Source organism: Seriola aureovittata, chromosome 24 (assembly GCF_021018895.1).
Source record: "Seriola aureovittata isolate HTS-2021-v1 ecotype China chromosome 24, ASM2101889v1, whole genome shotgun sequence".
NCBI lineage: Eukaryota > Metazoa > Chordata > Actinopteri > Carangiformes > Carangidae > Seriola > Seriola aureovittata.
In genome coordinates, this window is record NC_079387.1 from 6,048,083 (window position 1) to 6,061,612 (window position 13,530).

Here is a 13,530-nt window from a genome sequence, read left to right on the forward strand (position 1 = left end):
CAATTTCATTAGCTCTTCTGATGAAGAGAGAAAGAAAGACTACGAGAGCTCTGTGCATAGACTACATGTGAATAAAAGACAGAGAGAAGTGGGCCAACCTTGGCCTTCACCATAACAGGCAGTAAAATCAATTAAAGGGGCAAGCCGCATATTTATCACTGTATCAGCCTTAATTACACTTTATCTAGCTTTCAATACCTCCTCCAAGACAAAAAGGGGCACAAGTGTGTGTGGTACTTGAGAGTGTTCAAGTGTGTCTTTGCATGAGTGAGTGTGTGAGTATGTGTGTAGGTTTACAGAGGAGCGGTACAGTGGATGAGTGAGGATGAAGTGATAGTGTATTGATCTATGGAAGTCCATCAGGCCTAAGACTCAATATGCCCAGGAGCTGTGACGGCCTCTTCGTCTTACACACACACACACACACACACACACACATACACAAACACAAACACACAAACACACACAAACACACAAAGACACAGATAAAGACACACATTCAGAAACGCACACACACACCGGGGTAACAAACGCTCTTTGTTCTCCTCTGTGAATTGCCTCTGTCATACATGGATTAATACTGTCTGCAGGTTGTTCAGACAACTGTACTTACAAACAAACAATTATCAATTACACACAGAACATTGACTTGTTTTTTAGTACAAATCTTCCAACAGTTGTGTAACATGTTATTGTGAATGAGCAGGAGTTAAGGTTCACAGGGCTTTACATGTGAAGGTTGATGCAATTCATTTTATTTATGTGCCTTTTATTAAATCAAATTATATATGCAGATTAAGAGTGATCTGTTAGATTCATGAAAACAGTGTAAACAGTGTCTGGATTTAAATAAGGCTGCTGAGGTCTGAAGCAGGGCTTCATGTGTCAGGTAGCTAAGGGATGTAGCTCTCTGTAAACAGTTGTAAGGATATTTTAAATCATCCATAATGAGCTTGTTCACTCTGGCTCGGCTGTGCTGTTTGAAGGGTATGAAGCCTGACGTTTTTTTGGACAGGAAATATGGGCTTTGTCATTGTGCTAACTCGGCGCCCGCTGATGCCTGGGTTCTGCTTAGTCACCGCTGTGTTGAACACGGCGGGGGTAAACAACAGGACTCCCTCTCTCCCCTCCTTTTCTCTACCTGAATTTCCCTCACATGCACACACACACACACACACACACACACACAGCAGTGTGACCTCACACAAAGGCAGCACACAAAGTTCTTCTTAATGGCAGCCTTTTTGGAAAAAAAAGGAGAGCACTTGAAAAGCCCGACCCTTTCAAAGTATAGCCTGAGGCTTGGAGCCGGACCACAAGAGGAATATTCACTGGGTTTCTCTCTTTGTCTTCGGTGAGGGAATGGTACACAGCAGAGATGTAATGGAGACAGAAATTTGTTAATCTCTCTGTTATTTACTTACATTCTTTTTACATTTTTCATCATTTTTCCATTGTCTTTTGATTTGGTTCAAACATTTTGCTTCTAGTTTGAACTGTAGGAGTTCAGTCGCTGCAGAATTTGAAAATTTAGTCAGATTTTTGTTGAAACGCTTCACATCTTTCTGTCTCCTTTCCATCATAAACCAATAAAATAAGGAAGGAAATAATGTTTTTGTTTTATGAAAATTGACTAACTAACTGGTCCCATAAATTAGTCTCAACCACAAATTGTAAAAAAATTAATTGTAAAAAAAAATCTATAAAAAGTGACTCTTAACCACAGCTTTACCATGTGCGGAGTAAAAAGTACAGTATCTTCTTCTGAAATGTATTACAGTAGAAGTATAAACTAACATAGAAAAGAAATACTCCAGTAAACAGCAAACAGCTTTACACCCCACACAGGGGGGCACAGTGGAGCAGTGATTAACACCGTCACCAGTCACAGTATTGCTGTGTGAGTGACTGCTCCGGTTCCCTCCCACACAAACATGGAAAATTAGAAATAAAAAGGTTTAAAATAAAATGTCATTTGACTTGTTGACTCATTATCTTTGCTTTGAGAAACAGAGTATGACATCATGTTGTTTAAAGCTCTCAAATATCATCACTGGGAACTGTACTTTGTCATGATGTTTTCTTATTAGTGGTACCATTCTGAATAATGAATGATCACATGTAGGGCTTTACAAATTACAGATGATGCAGCTGCTTCTTTTGTAGTCCATTTGCTTCTCTTTGTAGTCTGAGTAATTTTAGATTCAAGCGTGAATGTTTTTTCTGTTATTAATTTATATTGATATGATCACATCTCTTGTCTTACTCATTATAAATACTTTGTACAAAGGGCAAACGCTGAAGCAGTGTTAATTGTGAATCTGAAAGGGATGTAGCAAAAGGTGCGTGGCACATACTTATAAAAGCAGACACATGCACATACAACTGTAATAAGGTAGTGTCAGAAAAATAATAATTTATATTTGAACATTAAGGTCATTGTTATTATTTGTCACATAGACGTGTTTTTGCCTTCACTTCCAGATGATGTGAAGCATTATCTAAGTTAAAAAGTAAAAGCGAAACAGCAAGGAAAACAAAACTTTAGGGTTTGTTAACAGTTGATATGACACTGTGCCAAATTACAGCTACTCATGCACAATTATAGAAGCTCCTTATACACACTGTTGTCTGTTATTCCTTCCTCATTTCCTTCAGTAAAAGCTTTGACATTGGTGGCTCTCTTTCCCCTGGAGGAGGCTCTGTAGAGATGGCTGTGAATGAACACTGGTCGTGGGAGGTAGATGCCGACTTTCTTGTACTTAGGAATAATTACCTGGAGATTTTGTATAGCGCGTAAATCGCTTGCGTTTGGCGCCTCACATCTTGCCAACCGTGCTGTTACTGTTGTTTGCCTCGTCACAGTATTACCGTATATCGCATAGTATGTGATCAACCGAACCAGACAGACTTGGTGTCGTTTGAAAGGCCTCATTAAGAAGTAGGTGACTTCAAAAGCTGCTTCCTATACACACGAACACACACACAAAAAACTCTGCATATATACTGTGGAACAACTTTTTCCTGCCTCTGTGACACTGTGCTCACCGGTTCAGGAGATGCGTTGCTGTGGTGATCAGGTGGGGGCGTGGCTGTCTTCTCATGAGGCGGGGCTAAAGCAGAGTCACTGCTGCTCCTCACCAACAGAGGCGTATCTGCGACGAGAAAGAGGAGAGTTAGAGACGGAGAGACGGAGAGGATGCTGGATGCCAGTCAGCTGCACCCGCAATTGTCTTGTACTTTCCACACGGTTGAAAAGAAAATCACATTAGATTTGATTTCTCGAGCTCCAAGCCACTGAGGATGATCGGGGGGGATGAAGAGGAGAGAGAAGAAGGGAGGAGGTGAGAGGAGGGAACAGACGTTTTTTTTTTTTCATCATTTGGCAACTTTCACACTAAGCAGCTGGCCATCTTGCTGAAATGAGCATCAGGGAAGACCCCTGAAGCTTCCTCTGAAAGCAACTGAGACCAAAGCAAATTGTAGCAGAAATTGTAGGATCTTTGTTGCCACCTGAAGATAAACATTCATACACAAAACAAAAGGGAAAAAGATGGAATAAGTGACCCCTGGTTGAGCATATTGTAGATACACAAGTACAAGAAAATGGAGAGTAAAAAATGAAGAGTGACATGAAATGTTTAAAATGAAGATCACTCCACTGTCAGTGCATGATGACACACTCTAACCCATTTTCAAGAGCTCAAATTTATTTCAGAATGACTCACAGACCCAGAGAGAGGACCACCAACCACCCCCCTCCTTCCAGCAATACGCCCAAAGCCCACACCCACCCACTGTGTACATTTTCGTATGACCAGCTGTTGCCTCCATATTCACACACACTTACCCACAGCCCAAGAGGTAACATGGGCAGGTCTAAATCCACAATAAAACAATTCAAACGAGTCTAATTTGGACCTTTGCGCTGCCTCTTGCTTTTAGTGACCACCCCAGAGGGAGCAGGCTGGTATTTGTGGAAGCAAAACCCAGAGCAGGCAAATTTTTACTCGACAGAGGAGAAAATAAAGACAGGGGTGTTGAGATAAACAAAAAGAGAAACAGAGAGCTGAGAGATAGTGACAGAGAGAGAGGGAGGGAGGGAGGGAGTGAGGAAGAGAACCTTGAAAACTGAGACACACAGCAAGAGAAGGCAAACAAAATTCTCTTTCCTGTAATCAATCTCTCTTTGGAGGGTCAGTGACAGGGTCCTGGTCTAACGTGGTCAGAATAGAGAGAGCAGAGGAGGAGAACAAGTAGGGAAGAAGGAACTGGCAGGGGTCAGGGGTGTGTGTGTCTGTGTGTTTGTGGTTTGTGATTGCGGACATGAAAAATGGTCATTCCAACCATCTCAGACACACAGACAAATATCTTTTCTGCCTCCTTCACAGCTAAAGCACGTGTTTGGTCATCTGATGATGTGTTCAAAGTTGGTCTAATCATTTTTATCAATTATCCGAGTCTCATCCTCCATCTGTCTGCGCTTCACACTCTCGCTCCACCTCGCTCAGAGACACAATGCTGACTCACTGTCACCTATATGAAGGTGTTTTCGTGAAGGAAATCAACACAATATGGTCTAATTTATTCTACTGAGAAAAGCAGATTTCATGTTGAAATGTTAGGCGGAAAAACAGAATGATTTGCAGTAATGAAATGTGCTTTGATTTAACACAGAAACATCTTTAAAAAAAAAAAAAGAAGCAGACATATTCTCAGAGCAGGCACGCCAGGCATCAGAAAATTACACCAGACAGCTCCAACTTATCAACGACGTCTGCTTTCTCTGTCTGTTAATCTTGTGTGCATCTAAAATAGGTCAAACACTTCCCCCAAAAAATAAAACTTTTCAAACGTGTTAAATGAGTCTTTTGTTAAGGTGTGTTGGGAGCAAACACAAAGTGAATTTTAGATGCATTCACTGCACACTATTTCTACTTCTTTACATTTTCCAGGGCCCACACATGGGACAACCTTTACAAGTGTAGGAGGGCCATGGATAGAAAGCAGTTAAACTTAATGGATGGTTCTCAGCTCTCGTTCCTCTCCCCACCTGTCTTCTGCATTCATGGAAAGTGAATGCAAATAGAAACGGATGCGCACGCCGGACAGAAAGCATGCATCAGGTTTTAAAAAGGTGAACGCGAGCACAGTGCACTCCAGGTTAAAGTAATATTTCCCCCATCATATGGAAAAAAAAAAAGACAAATAATTGATCTTCAAAATGAGCTGACAGCACCTTGAATTCTGACATCACACACACACACTCGTACTTCATCACAATGTCAATGACGCATCTTCCAAAAATGACCAAGGCCGCTCCATGGTCACAGTCAGGGTCCATTACCCAGCGGTCAGCCCCATAAATCCTCCTCCACTTATCCATAGGAGTCAAATCGACCTCCATCAATCCCCCCGCCACTTAAACCCCTGAGCGCGGCAATGTGAAGGAACCTGAGCTTTCACCTCTGACCTGAGGTGACCTCCGCAGGGTCAAACTGAGGGTCAGGGGTATTGATGAGAGTGACAGTTGGAAGTCTCTCAGGTCAGCCACTGTTTGGACACTCATAAACAAGATTGCCTCAGAGGAATTACTAATCAAAGGTGGGGCTTAAGTATTGAACTAGCACATTTTGAGAACATAGCTTGCTTGTTGCTCGTGGTGAACAATCTGGGGGTGGGGGATTATTAAACAGATGGACTCTCTTCCATATCAATACGAGTTCAGGTTCTTTCTTAATTAGCTAATGCGGCTGGTAAACACCACAGCCTGCTGCAGGTTTCATTTGATCATAGCAGGGGTTAGACGGCCAGATGTGTTCTTCTGGTAGAATTAAACTTGTATAAGGATCGGTGATAGCACAGGCCACCCTGTGTTCAAATAAATCCTATCTGATTCTATTAATTTCAATTAGTAACTTCATTTATAACCTATACGTCTGCAGCAGAAGCAGTTTATTGTTGTTTGATGATTGTATTATTACTACCAAATTCAAATGCCATTTCAAAGTGCGCTAGTGTTCATAAATCTCCACGTTTACTGAAACTAATGCGATGAAATGTAACAATGAGATTTTGCGTAACATGGCACCAGAAATTTCCCTGGATGAGATTATCTCTGGTGAAACAAGCTACCTAAGGTCAGAGTCATTATTTATGAAAACATAGTCATTAAAGAAACCTCTATTGCAGATAGAATGTTTTTTTTTAAGATGCTTCAAAATGAAATATTTCACATCTACAGCGAAGAAATCGATCACTTTAAATCTAAAATTGCTATTTGACCAAATAGTTTCTGATCTAAAATAGGTGCTCGCATTTGATGGGATGATTAAAATGAAATCAAAACCCTCTGTAGAAGTTACGGAGAGAGACTTGCTCTTGTCTCAAAGCGGCAGCGTGGCATCTGTAGCCCTCAGGAGCTGAGCATCACTCATGCCCTCTGTGCAATTTGAGCAGAGTTTTCATTTATTTTAAGATCACAGACATTTTTCTGACTTTAACATGCGGTCTCCTGCCAAGAGGGAGGAGGAGAGGTGGAAGCACTAAAACTCTGGGTGTATTTTAGGTTAGCTAATTTAACAGAACTGTGCACCCATAACCACAAGGTACCCTGCAACTTTAAATAGACCCCACCCACTAAACTCATCTCAGTGACCACTTCAATGCCAGAAAAAAACAAATGGTAACACATTGAAACACACCCAAGTTATGTTCTCCACTTATCTTTCCCTTGAGATTTGTGTAATTGGAGAGACCTGAAGAGGCCTTGTGAACTCTGCCAGTTCTGTGTTTATCTGTCTCCGACTCTCCATCTGTGGCTCTCTGCCTAACTAGGCTGCTTATGCAATTCTGGGAACACAGTGGTTTATTTTAAGAATTTCCTCTTGTTTTCAGTTCTGTGAAACTTCTGTAATACTGCAGAGCTAGTTCACTGCCAGGGCAGGATGAAAACAAGGATGCATCATGTTTCTGGCTGAATGTGTGCAACTGTGTGTGTGTGTGTGTGTGTGTGTGTGTGTGTGTGTGCCTTTGTTTGTCTTTGAGTTTGCATGTGCAAGCATGTGTGTATAGTTTGTGTGCTATATGTATATTTATTACCAACAGAGACTGTGCTTTGCATCTCTGTGTGTATTTATATTTGTGTGTGTGTGTGTGTGTGTGTGTGTGTGTGTGTGTGTGTGTGTGTGCGTGCGTGCGTGCGTGCGTGCGTGCGTGCGTGCGTGCGTGCGTGTATGTGTTTTCATGCCATGGACCGGGGTGGTCTTGTTTCTCTGGCAATCGATACAGCGGCTCAGGCTCAGGCTGCTCATGGGATGATGCGATAAGGACTCTCTTCCTAGAAGTGTGTGCATGTATGTATGTGTGTATGTGTGTATGTGTGTATGTGTGTGTGTCAGTGTAGCAGCAGATCAATGCAGGTCTAATCATCCCACTGGGGCAGTGTGAAGTCCAATCACCCTGTTCAAACAAGCGGCCCAATCTGACACACAAACACTTTGATGCCTGACTGATTACTGAATTACTTCTTGTCCTGACCGCCACCACTCAGTGCGACTGCATGCACACTTTAACCAGATCACTGTGAATAATCAGATTAAGGTAATAGTGAGATTAAAGCATTCACATGGTTTGCAGTAACCTAATTTTCCCAGAAGCCCAGTTTATATGATTTGATGGTTAATATCTGAATGGATGCATTGTCTCCAATGTGATACTTATTATTGTCCTACAGCTGCCAGCATCCGGTGAGCTGTCACTTCCATTGGCATATCTACACAACAAAGTAGTAGTAATACAGTTAAACAGTTGTTTACTCAGGTTTTGACTACGATAACCAAGTTAAACTGTTCACATAGAGCAGGTCCAAAAGTCTGAGATCACTTTCCCATGTGACAGCTACACCAAAATATTCTGCCAGCCTGCATTTCCTTCATGTAATCTTGTTTATCCCTGTGGGCAGTAGGCTGTTTTCACTCCCTTCCACTAATAGCACTGTCACTACACGTCTCAGTTTTGTCACATGCTGTCATTTTCAGTTAGGCTACAAGTTAGGCTAGTTCAAAATCATTTGGCATGTCAGTGTTACTATACATGTTTTGGAGAAACAAAGGGTTTTATGCAAATTGAAATAGTGAAATTGACAGAGGACTTTTAGCAGATGTTTGTACATGAACGGTTGAAGGAGAGTGGCAGTGTTCCAGGGATATAATGAGTTTTACTAATGTCAAAAAAGTACTGATAGTGTAAAACAAAAGAGCACATTTTCATGTATTTTGTCATTCCTAGGGTTCCCATCATGCTTTGGGTGATTGGTTGCCATGGAGTCAGTGAGTTGGCTGTAAGCTACACCTGAACTCCTCCTTTTTCACCTCTATATTTCTTTACGTTGGTAAATCTGCACCATGGAAAGTCATCCTGAATGAATAATTCCCATATGCAGAGACAACAATCACATGCACTACTTGTGATACTGAAGAACAAGTCTTCATTAGCTATTCATCAGGCAAGATCTGAAGCACTTTATTTATACAATTTCAAAGGGAATTAATAGCATTTGTTTGCATTCTGTGTATGAAGTCTGTGCCTTACGGTTTGACTGAGAAGAAGAATTAGCATGCATGAAAGCTAATCAGTGAAACATAATGGTAAGGTGTACACACACACACACACACACATATATATATATATTATATATATATATATATATATATATATATATATATATATATATATATGTTTGACTGTCTACATCCCTTTCTCCCAGTCTCCAGTAAATTATGTTATTACAACATACTAGATGTGATGTAACATCCAGTTAACAATCAATCTTGTTACAGCAAAGGGGAGAGTGAACACACACAGACACACACTCCCCTAAGACCTTCCCAGCAGTGGATGGGTGACTGCTTTGGGAGTGCTGGGTTGTTTAACTTGCATGCTGCTGTTCTTTTGTCATATTGTGTGTGTGTGTGTGTGCGTGTGTGTGTGTACGTGCGTGCATGTCCGGATGACAAAAGCGGCCTTATTGCATCAGTCTGGCTCTATATGAAGGGCGTCACAGGGTCACATCATAACTAAGTTAGTCAGGGTTCAACAGGGCTGGAGAGCATGTTGGGGGTTGGGGGTAAGAAGAGGTCCCACTGGGTTAAAAACAGGGTGGAAGGGGTGTGTGTGTGTGTCTGTGTCTGTGGGGTGGGGGGTGGGAGACTGGAATTAGTCCATTCATGCTCAGCTGGACCCTCAGCATGCTAACAGGCTACAGTGCTAATCTAGTTAGAGGTGGAAGCCATGCAGAGACTGAGAGCAGGGCAGGATGGGAGGGTGGGGATATAGAAGGTATCTGGTGGGGGTGGGAGGGGTGTGAGGGGTTGATGGGTCATGGTCTCGGGGGCCGGGTGGTGAGCCTGTGGATGGCAGGTGGTTGAAGCTGAATAGTAGAGTAGGCAAGAGATGGCTGGCTGGAGTGGAGAGGGGGCAGATGATGGGGAACAGGGCAAAAGTGGACAGCGGGAGAGCGATGACAAAGGGCAGGTGTGTGTGTGTGTGTGTGTGTGTGTGTGTGTGTCACACTGTTTCTTTACAGCCAACAGATGGAGAGAGGAAAATGAAAGGGGTAACAGGGTGGCCCAGTGATTAGACAGCCCCATGTTGGATTTATCTTTCACTTGGTCTCTTGTCATCCAGAAACTAATCAATGCAAGACTCTGGAACAGAAAAGGATGACATGTACCGATACAAATCATGCTCCAGATTATTTACAGTTAAATGTATTTACAGCAGGAACAGACTGTAGCCCAGACAGAGCAGAGATTTCCCCAGAGGCTCCTTTAAGCTTCTGACTGACTAGTCTTGTGATCATGCTTCCCTCTGGAGATGCACCATGACCCACTAACTTGTTCACTCCATTTCCTGATTGCAAAAACAAAAAAAAAAAGTAAAAATACCATTCCTGGCTCACTTAAAAGTTGCATTTTTATATCATCATCTGCACACACACTGTTTGTCTAACTGACACCCTCACTTATGTTCCAGTATCTGCTCTGTTGAATTGACATTGATTGAGTTACTGAACCACTAACAACCCTAACCTCTGACTTCACAAGCAAACACAGGATTTCCTGTGGAGGTTTAGTAACAAAGAAGATAAATGCATCATTTCTCTATAAAACTGAAGGAAAATTAATATATGTACATTTGTAATATACAATATTTGTATCTGTTAAATATATTCAGTCGTTGTGGAATGACTCATTTCACAAACAAAAACTGCTTGACATTGGAATTTTCTGCTTTTCTGCTGTTGCACTAACATCACTCTGGATATGAGCTACAGCTAAACACCAAAAATATAAATGCAAAAGCAAGGCAAACATAGAACAGGAGGAGGCGGGCTTAAAGGAAAAAAAAAAAAAAAAAAAGGAGAGAGAGTATAAGAATGAGAAAATGGCAAGAAATACGAGACTGTGGAGACAAGAGTGTTGGTGGATAAGAAGGAAAACAGAGAAGAGGGTGAAAAGCAGGATGAAAGCTTAGCATCTTAAAAAATCTGCTTTTCAGAGATGTTTCTGGCAGCCTCTTTCTCCAACTGGTGACCACACATTTTTGAAATGAGTAGTGTTCGACATGTTTCCACTCTCCAAAAATCACTCCCCCTCGTTGAATCTCTACTATTCATTTTTAATAACTTCATTTGTCATCACTCTTTTCCCTCTCCTGTCTGTCTGCCTGAGGTCTCACTGCACTGTCATGGCTAAGCCGTCTCAGTCGGAGATGACAGTGATTGGCTGTACAGCACTGCGTCATATAAATCCATCACCTTAATGGTGCACAGAGGGAAGCTTTTGTCAGCACGAAGAATCAAGGAGCAGCGTGGATCTTATTAATATCAGATTCATCATGTTGTTCACTGAAATACTTTAACTACCCAGTCAAGTATCCCTACCAAAGTGTGATGGATACATATATATACACACAAAAGCACCCTGAAGTGCTGCCTTGTGTGGCTCTCAGTCTGAGCAACGTGTGAAAACAAGAACAAACTAACAAGAACAAACTCAGAACATTGAGGACGACAGGAGAGAACGCTGCGTCAACACTGCATCTGTTTTCACACGCCGTGGAGTTACAAGCAGAAATCTCTTTTTACACAGTAGGTTCCGCTTACAGCTGTTCCATAACATGTATTTTCTGATCCTCTCCCTCACGTACAGTCACACACCTACCTCTACGCACACGCACACACACACACACACACACACACCTCCTGCTGTTTTACCAACATTGACTTTCTCACACGCTTAAGAATGTGAAAGTGTTGATTGAGCATTGCTTAGGTGTTGGAGAATCTCGCAGTAACTTCTGTCACATTTAACTTCAACCTGTTGGAGAATCTTTTGTGTTACCCACAACTGGGACAGAAACTCTAGTAATTTAAAATCTGCTGTTATTGAGCTATAAATGTTATTTCCATGAGATGAGCCTGATAAACAAATGCACAGGAAAACAAAGCAGATCTGACGTACTGGCTTTGAGGATTGCCTCGTTGACTTCAATCTCTCCTCTGGTTTGCTCCTGGAACTGCATGTGGGGGTAGTAGCGGAGTGGTTCAGGGCTGGGGGCGGCACTGGAGTAGCTGGACTTGTTCTCTCTGGGACTGTCCGTCCTCCTGTGCTGGACTTCGCTGAACACGGCGACCAGCTGGAAAAGACACGCACAGAGTCAAACCTGCGTCCTAAATGTTCTGAAATTTCAAACATGGCGTGCACGTGACCTGAAATGAACAAAATTTCCTCAAGATAAGCGTGACAGTCTAAACAATGTGATTAGTGGCATAGGAACAAGCTGGAAGCACGCCGCCAGGTTATATAGCGTCTCCACTGTGCCATGATCACAGTGAAGCTTTTATGTGATTTATCTTGCCAACAGTGGGGATGCAACCTGCTTCATTCTGCCAAGTGTGCAGATGTGTGTGTGTGTGTGTGTGTGTGTGTGTGTGTGTGTGGTGTGTGTGTGTGTGTGTGTGTGTGTGTGTGTGTGTGAGAGAGAGTGAGTGAGTGAGTGAGGAGAGCGAACAGAGCTGGATTCACAGCTCATTCACAGCTCATCTCCCTCTTACAGTGCATAACACACCAGCAGATGCCACTTCGGTGACACAATAGCTTATTTCTTTCTGAACAAAGTAGAAAAATCTGACCAACGATTGAGCAGGGGGCCGGTTCAGAGGCGCCAACACACGCGGCAAGGCCGGGCGAGGTGTGTATGTATGAAATTAGCAGTCAAATGAGATCTGACACGAGAATGAGAAGCTGTCAAACACAATGACACGGCTGCCACAATGAGACGGCGGGAAGAGACGGGGGCGGCCAAATGAACAGGGGATGGAGGGCAGCAGAACGACAAACAATCCTAATTGAGACAGGGACATGATGGCAGATAGAGCGCGTGTGTGTGTGTGTGTGTGTGTTGACTGCAGGACCGTGCCATCATTTGATAAATGGGCGCGTGGCGCCGTGACGCTCTCATTAGATGGTGCAGGCGAAGGAAATGACCACTTAATGAAAAGCAATAACCGCAATGGAACAAGGGATGGAAATAAAACAACAGACGAGTGGAGGACGTCAATTAACAACAACAAAGGAGAGCAGAAACTAAGTGTGTGTGTGTGTTTATGTGTGTGTAAACAATAAGCACGGAGGAGGTGGCAAGATATGCATCATCCATCACGCTGTGATGCCGCCTCTCACCTCAACCTCCCGTGATTCAATATCCTCATGACACCTGGCCAATGCCATGCAAAGGAGACACATCTAATGCATGTGTGTTTGTGTATGCGTGTGTGTGTGTGTGTGTGTGTGTGTGTGTGAGGCTTAGAGAGAGTGAGTGAAAGAAAAGATGAGGAATCAAGGGGCTGGCAAATGTGAGAGAGAGAGAGAGAGAAGAGGGAGAAAAGAGAGCGAAAGCCAGGAAAACAATCTGATTGCGCCGCTTGATGGATGCTTCTCGAGCTCTTTCTCTCTTCTTTATCTGCTTTCCTCTTTCTCTTCTTATCTCCCTCCCTCCCCGTGCCTTCGTCTCTTTCTCCAAACTCGCTGACAGCATCAATCAAAGAAGTAGTCTCGGAGCGTAATGTGATGTGCGCGCACACACGCCGACGTGCGAGCGCGTACGAAGACACGGCGCCGAGCTACCCTCAGAAACGATTTATTCGTTTTGAACAACAACAACTTCTTTTAATGTGTGGAGAGTGGGGGTGTGGGAGGAGGGCGAGGGGGGGTGATGATTTGCTTTTCCGGAGTTTATTTTTTATGGCTGACACAGGCGGGGAGCGATGCTGATGAGGGCCGCCCTGCTGCTTCCACTCATCACTCAATCAAACACAAAGTATCAACAAAATGAATCATGTATTACTTCATTTAGAACAAGTCGGAGCGTGAAAAAAAAAGACTTTCTCAAGCACTGTATCTAACCATGAGGACTTTTTATTGATCATACACTGTGTACCCATCATCACCATCATCGTAACCCTGT

At 42.9% G+C, this 13,530-nt stretch overlaps 1 protein-coding gene across 1 annotated transcript in view; it reads right to left on the reverse strand.

Annotated features, from left to right (window-relative positions):
* Positions 1–13,530, reverse strand: part of pard3ba (par-3 family cell polarity regulator beta a) — a 143,170-nt gene that overhangs the window by 105,104 nt on the left and 24,536 nt on the right. The window contains exons 4-5 of the mRNA XM_056370827.1: positions 11,526–11,700; positions 3,049–3,155 (exon numbers count right to left, since the gene is read on the reverse strand). Of these exons, the coding sequence (XP_056226802.1) occupies positions 3,049–3,155; positions 11,526–11,700 (282 nt within the window). The remainder of the gene's footprint in view (positions 1–3,048; positions 3,156–11,525; positions 11,701–13,530) is intronic.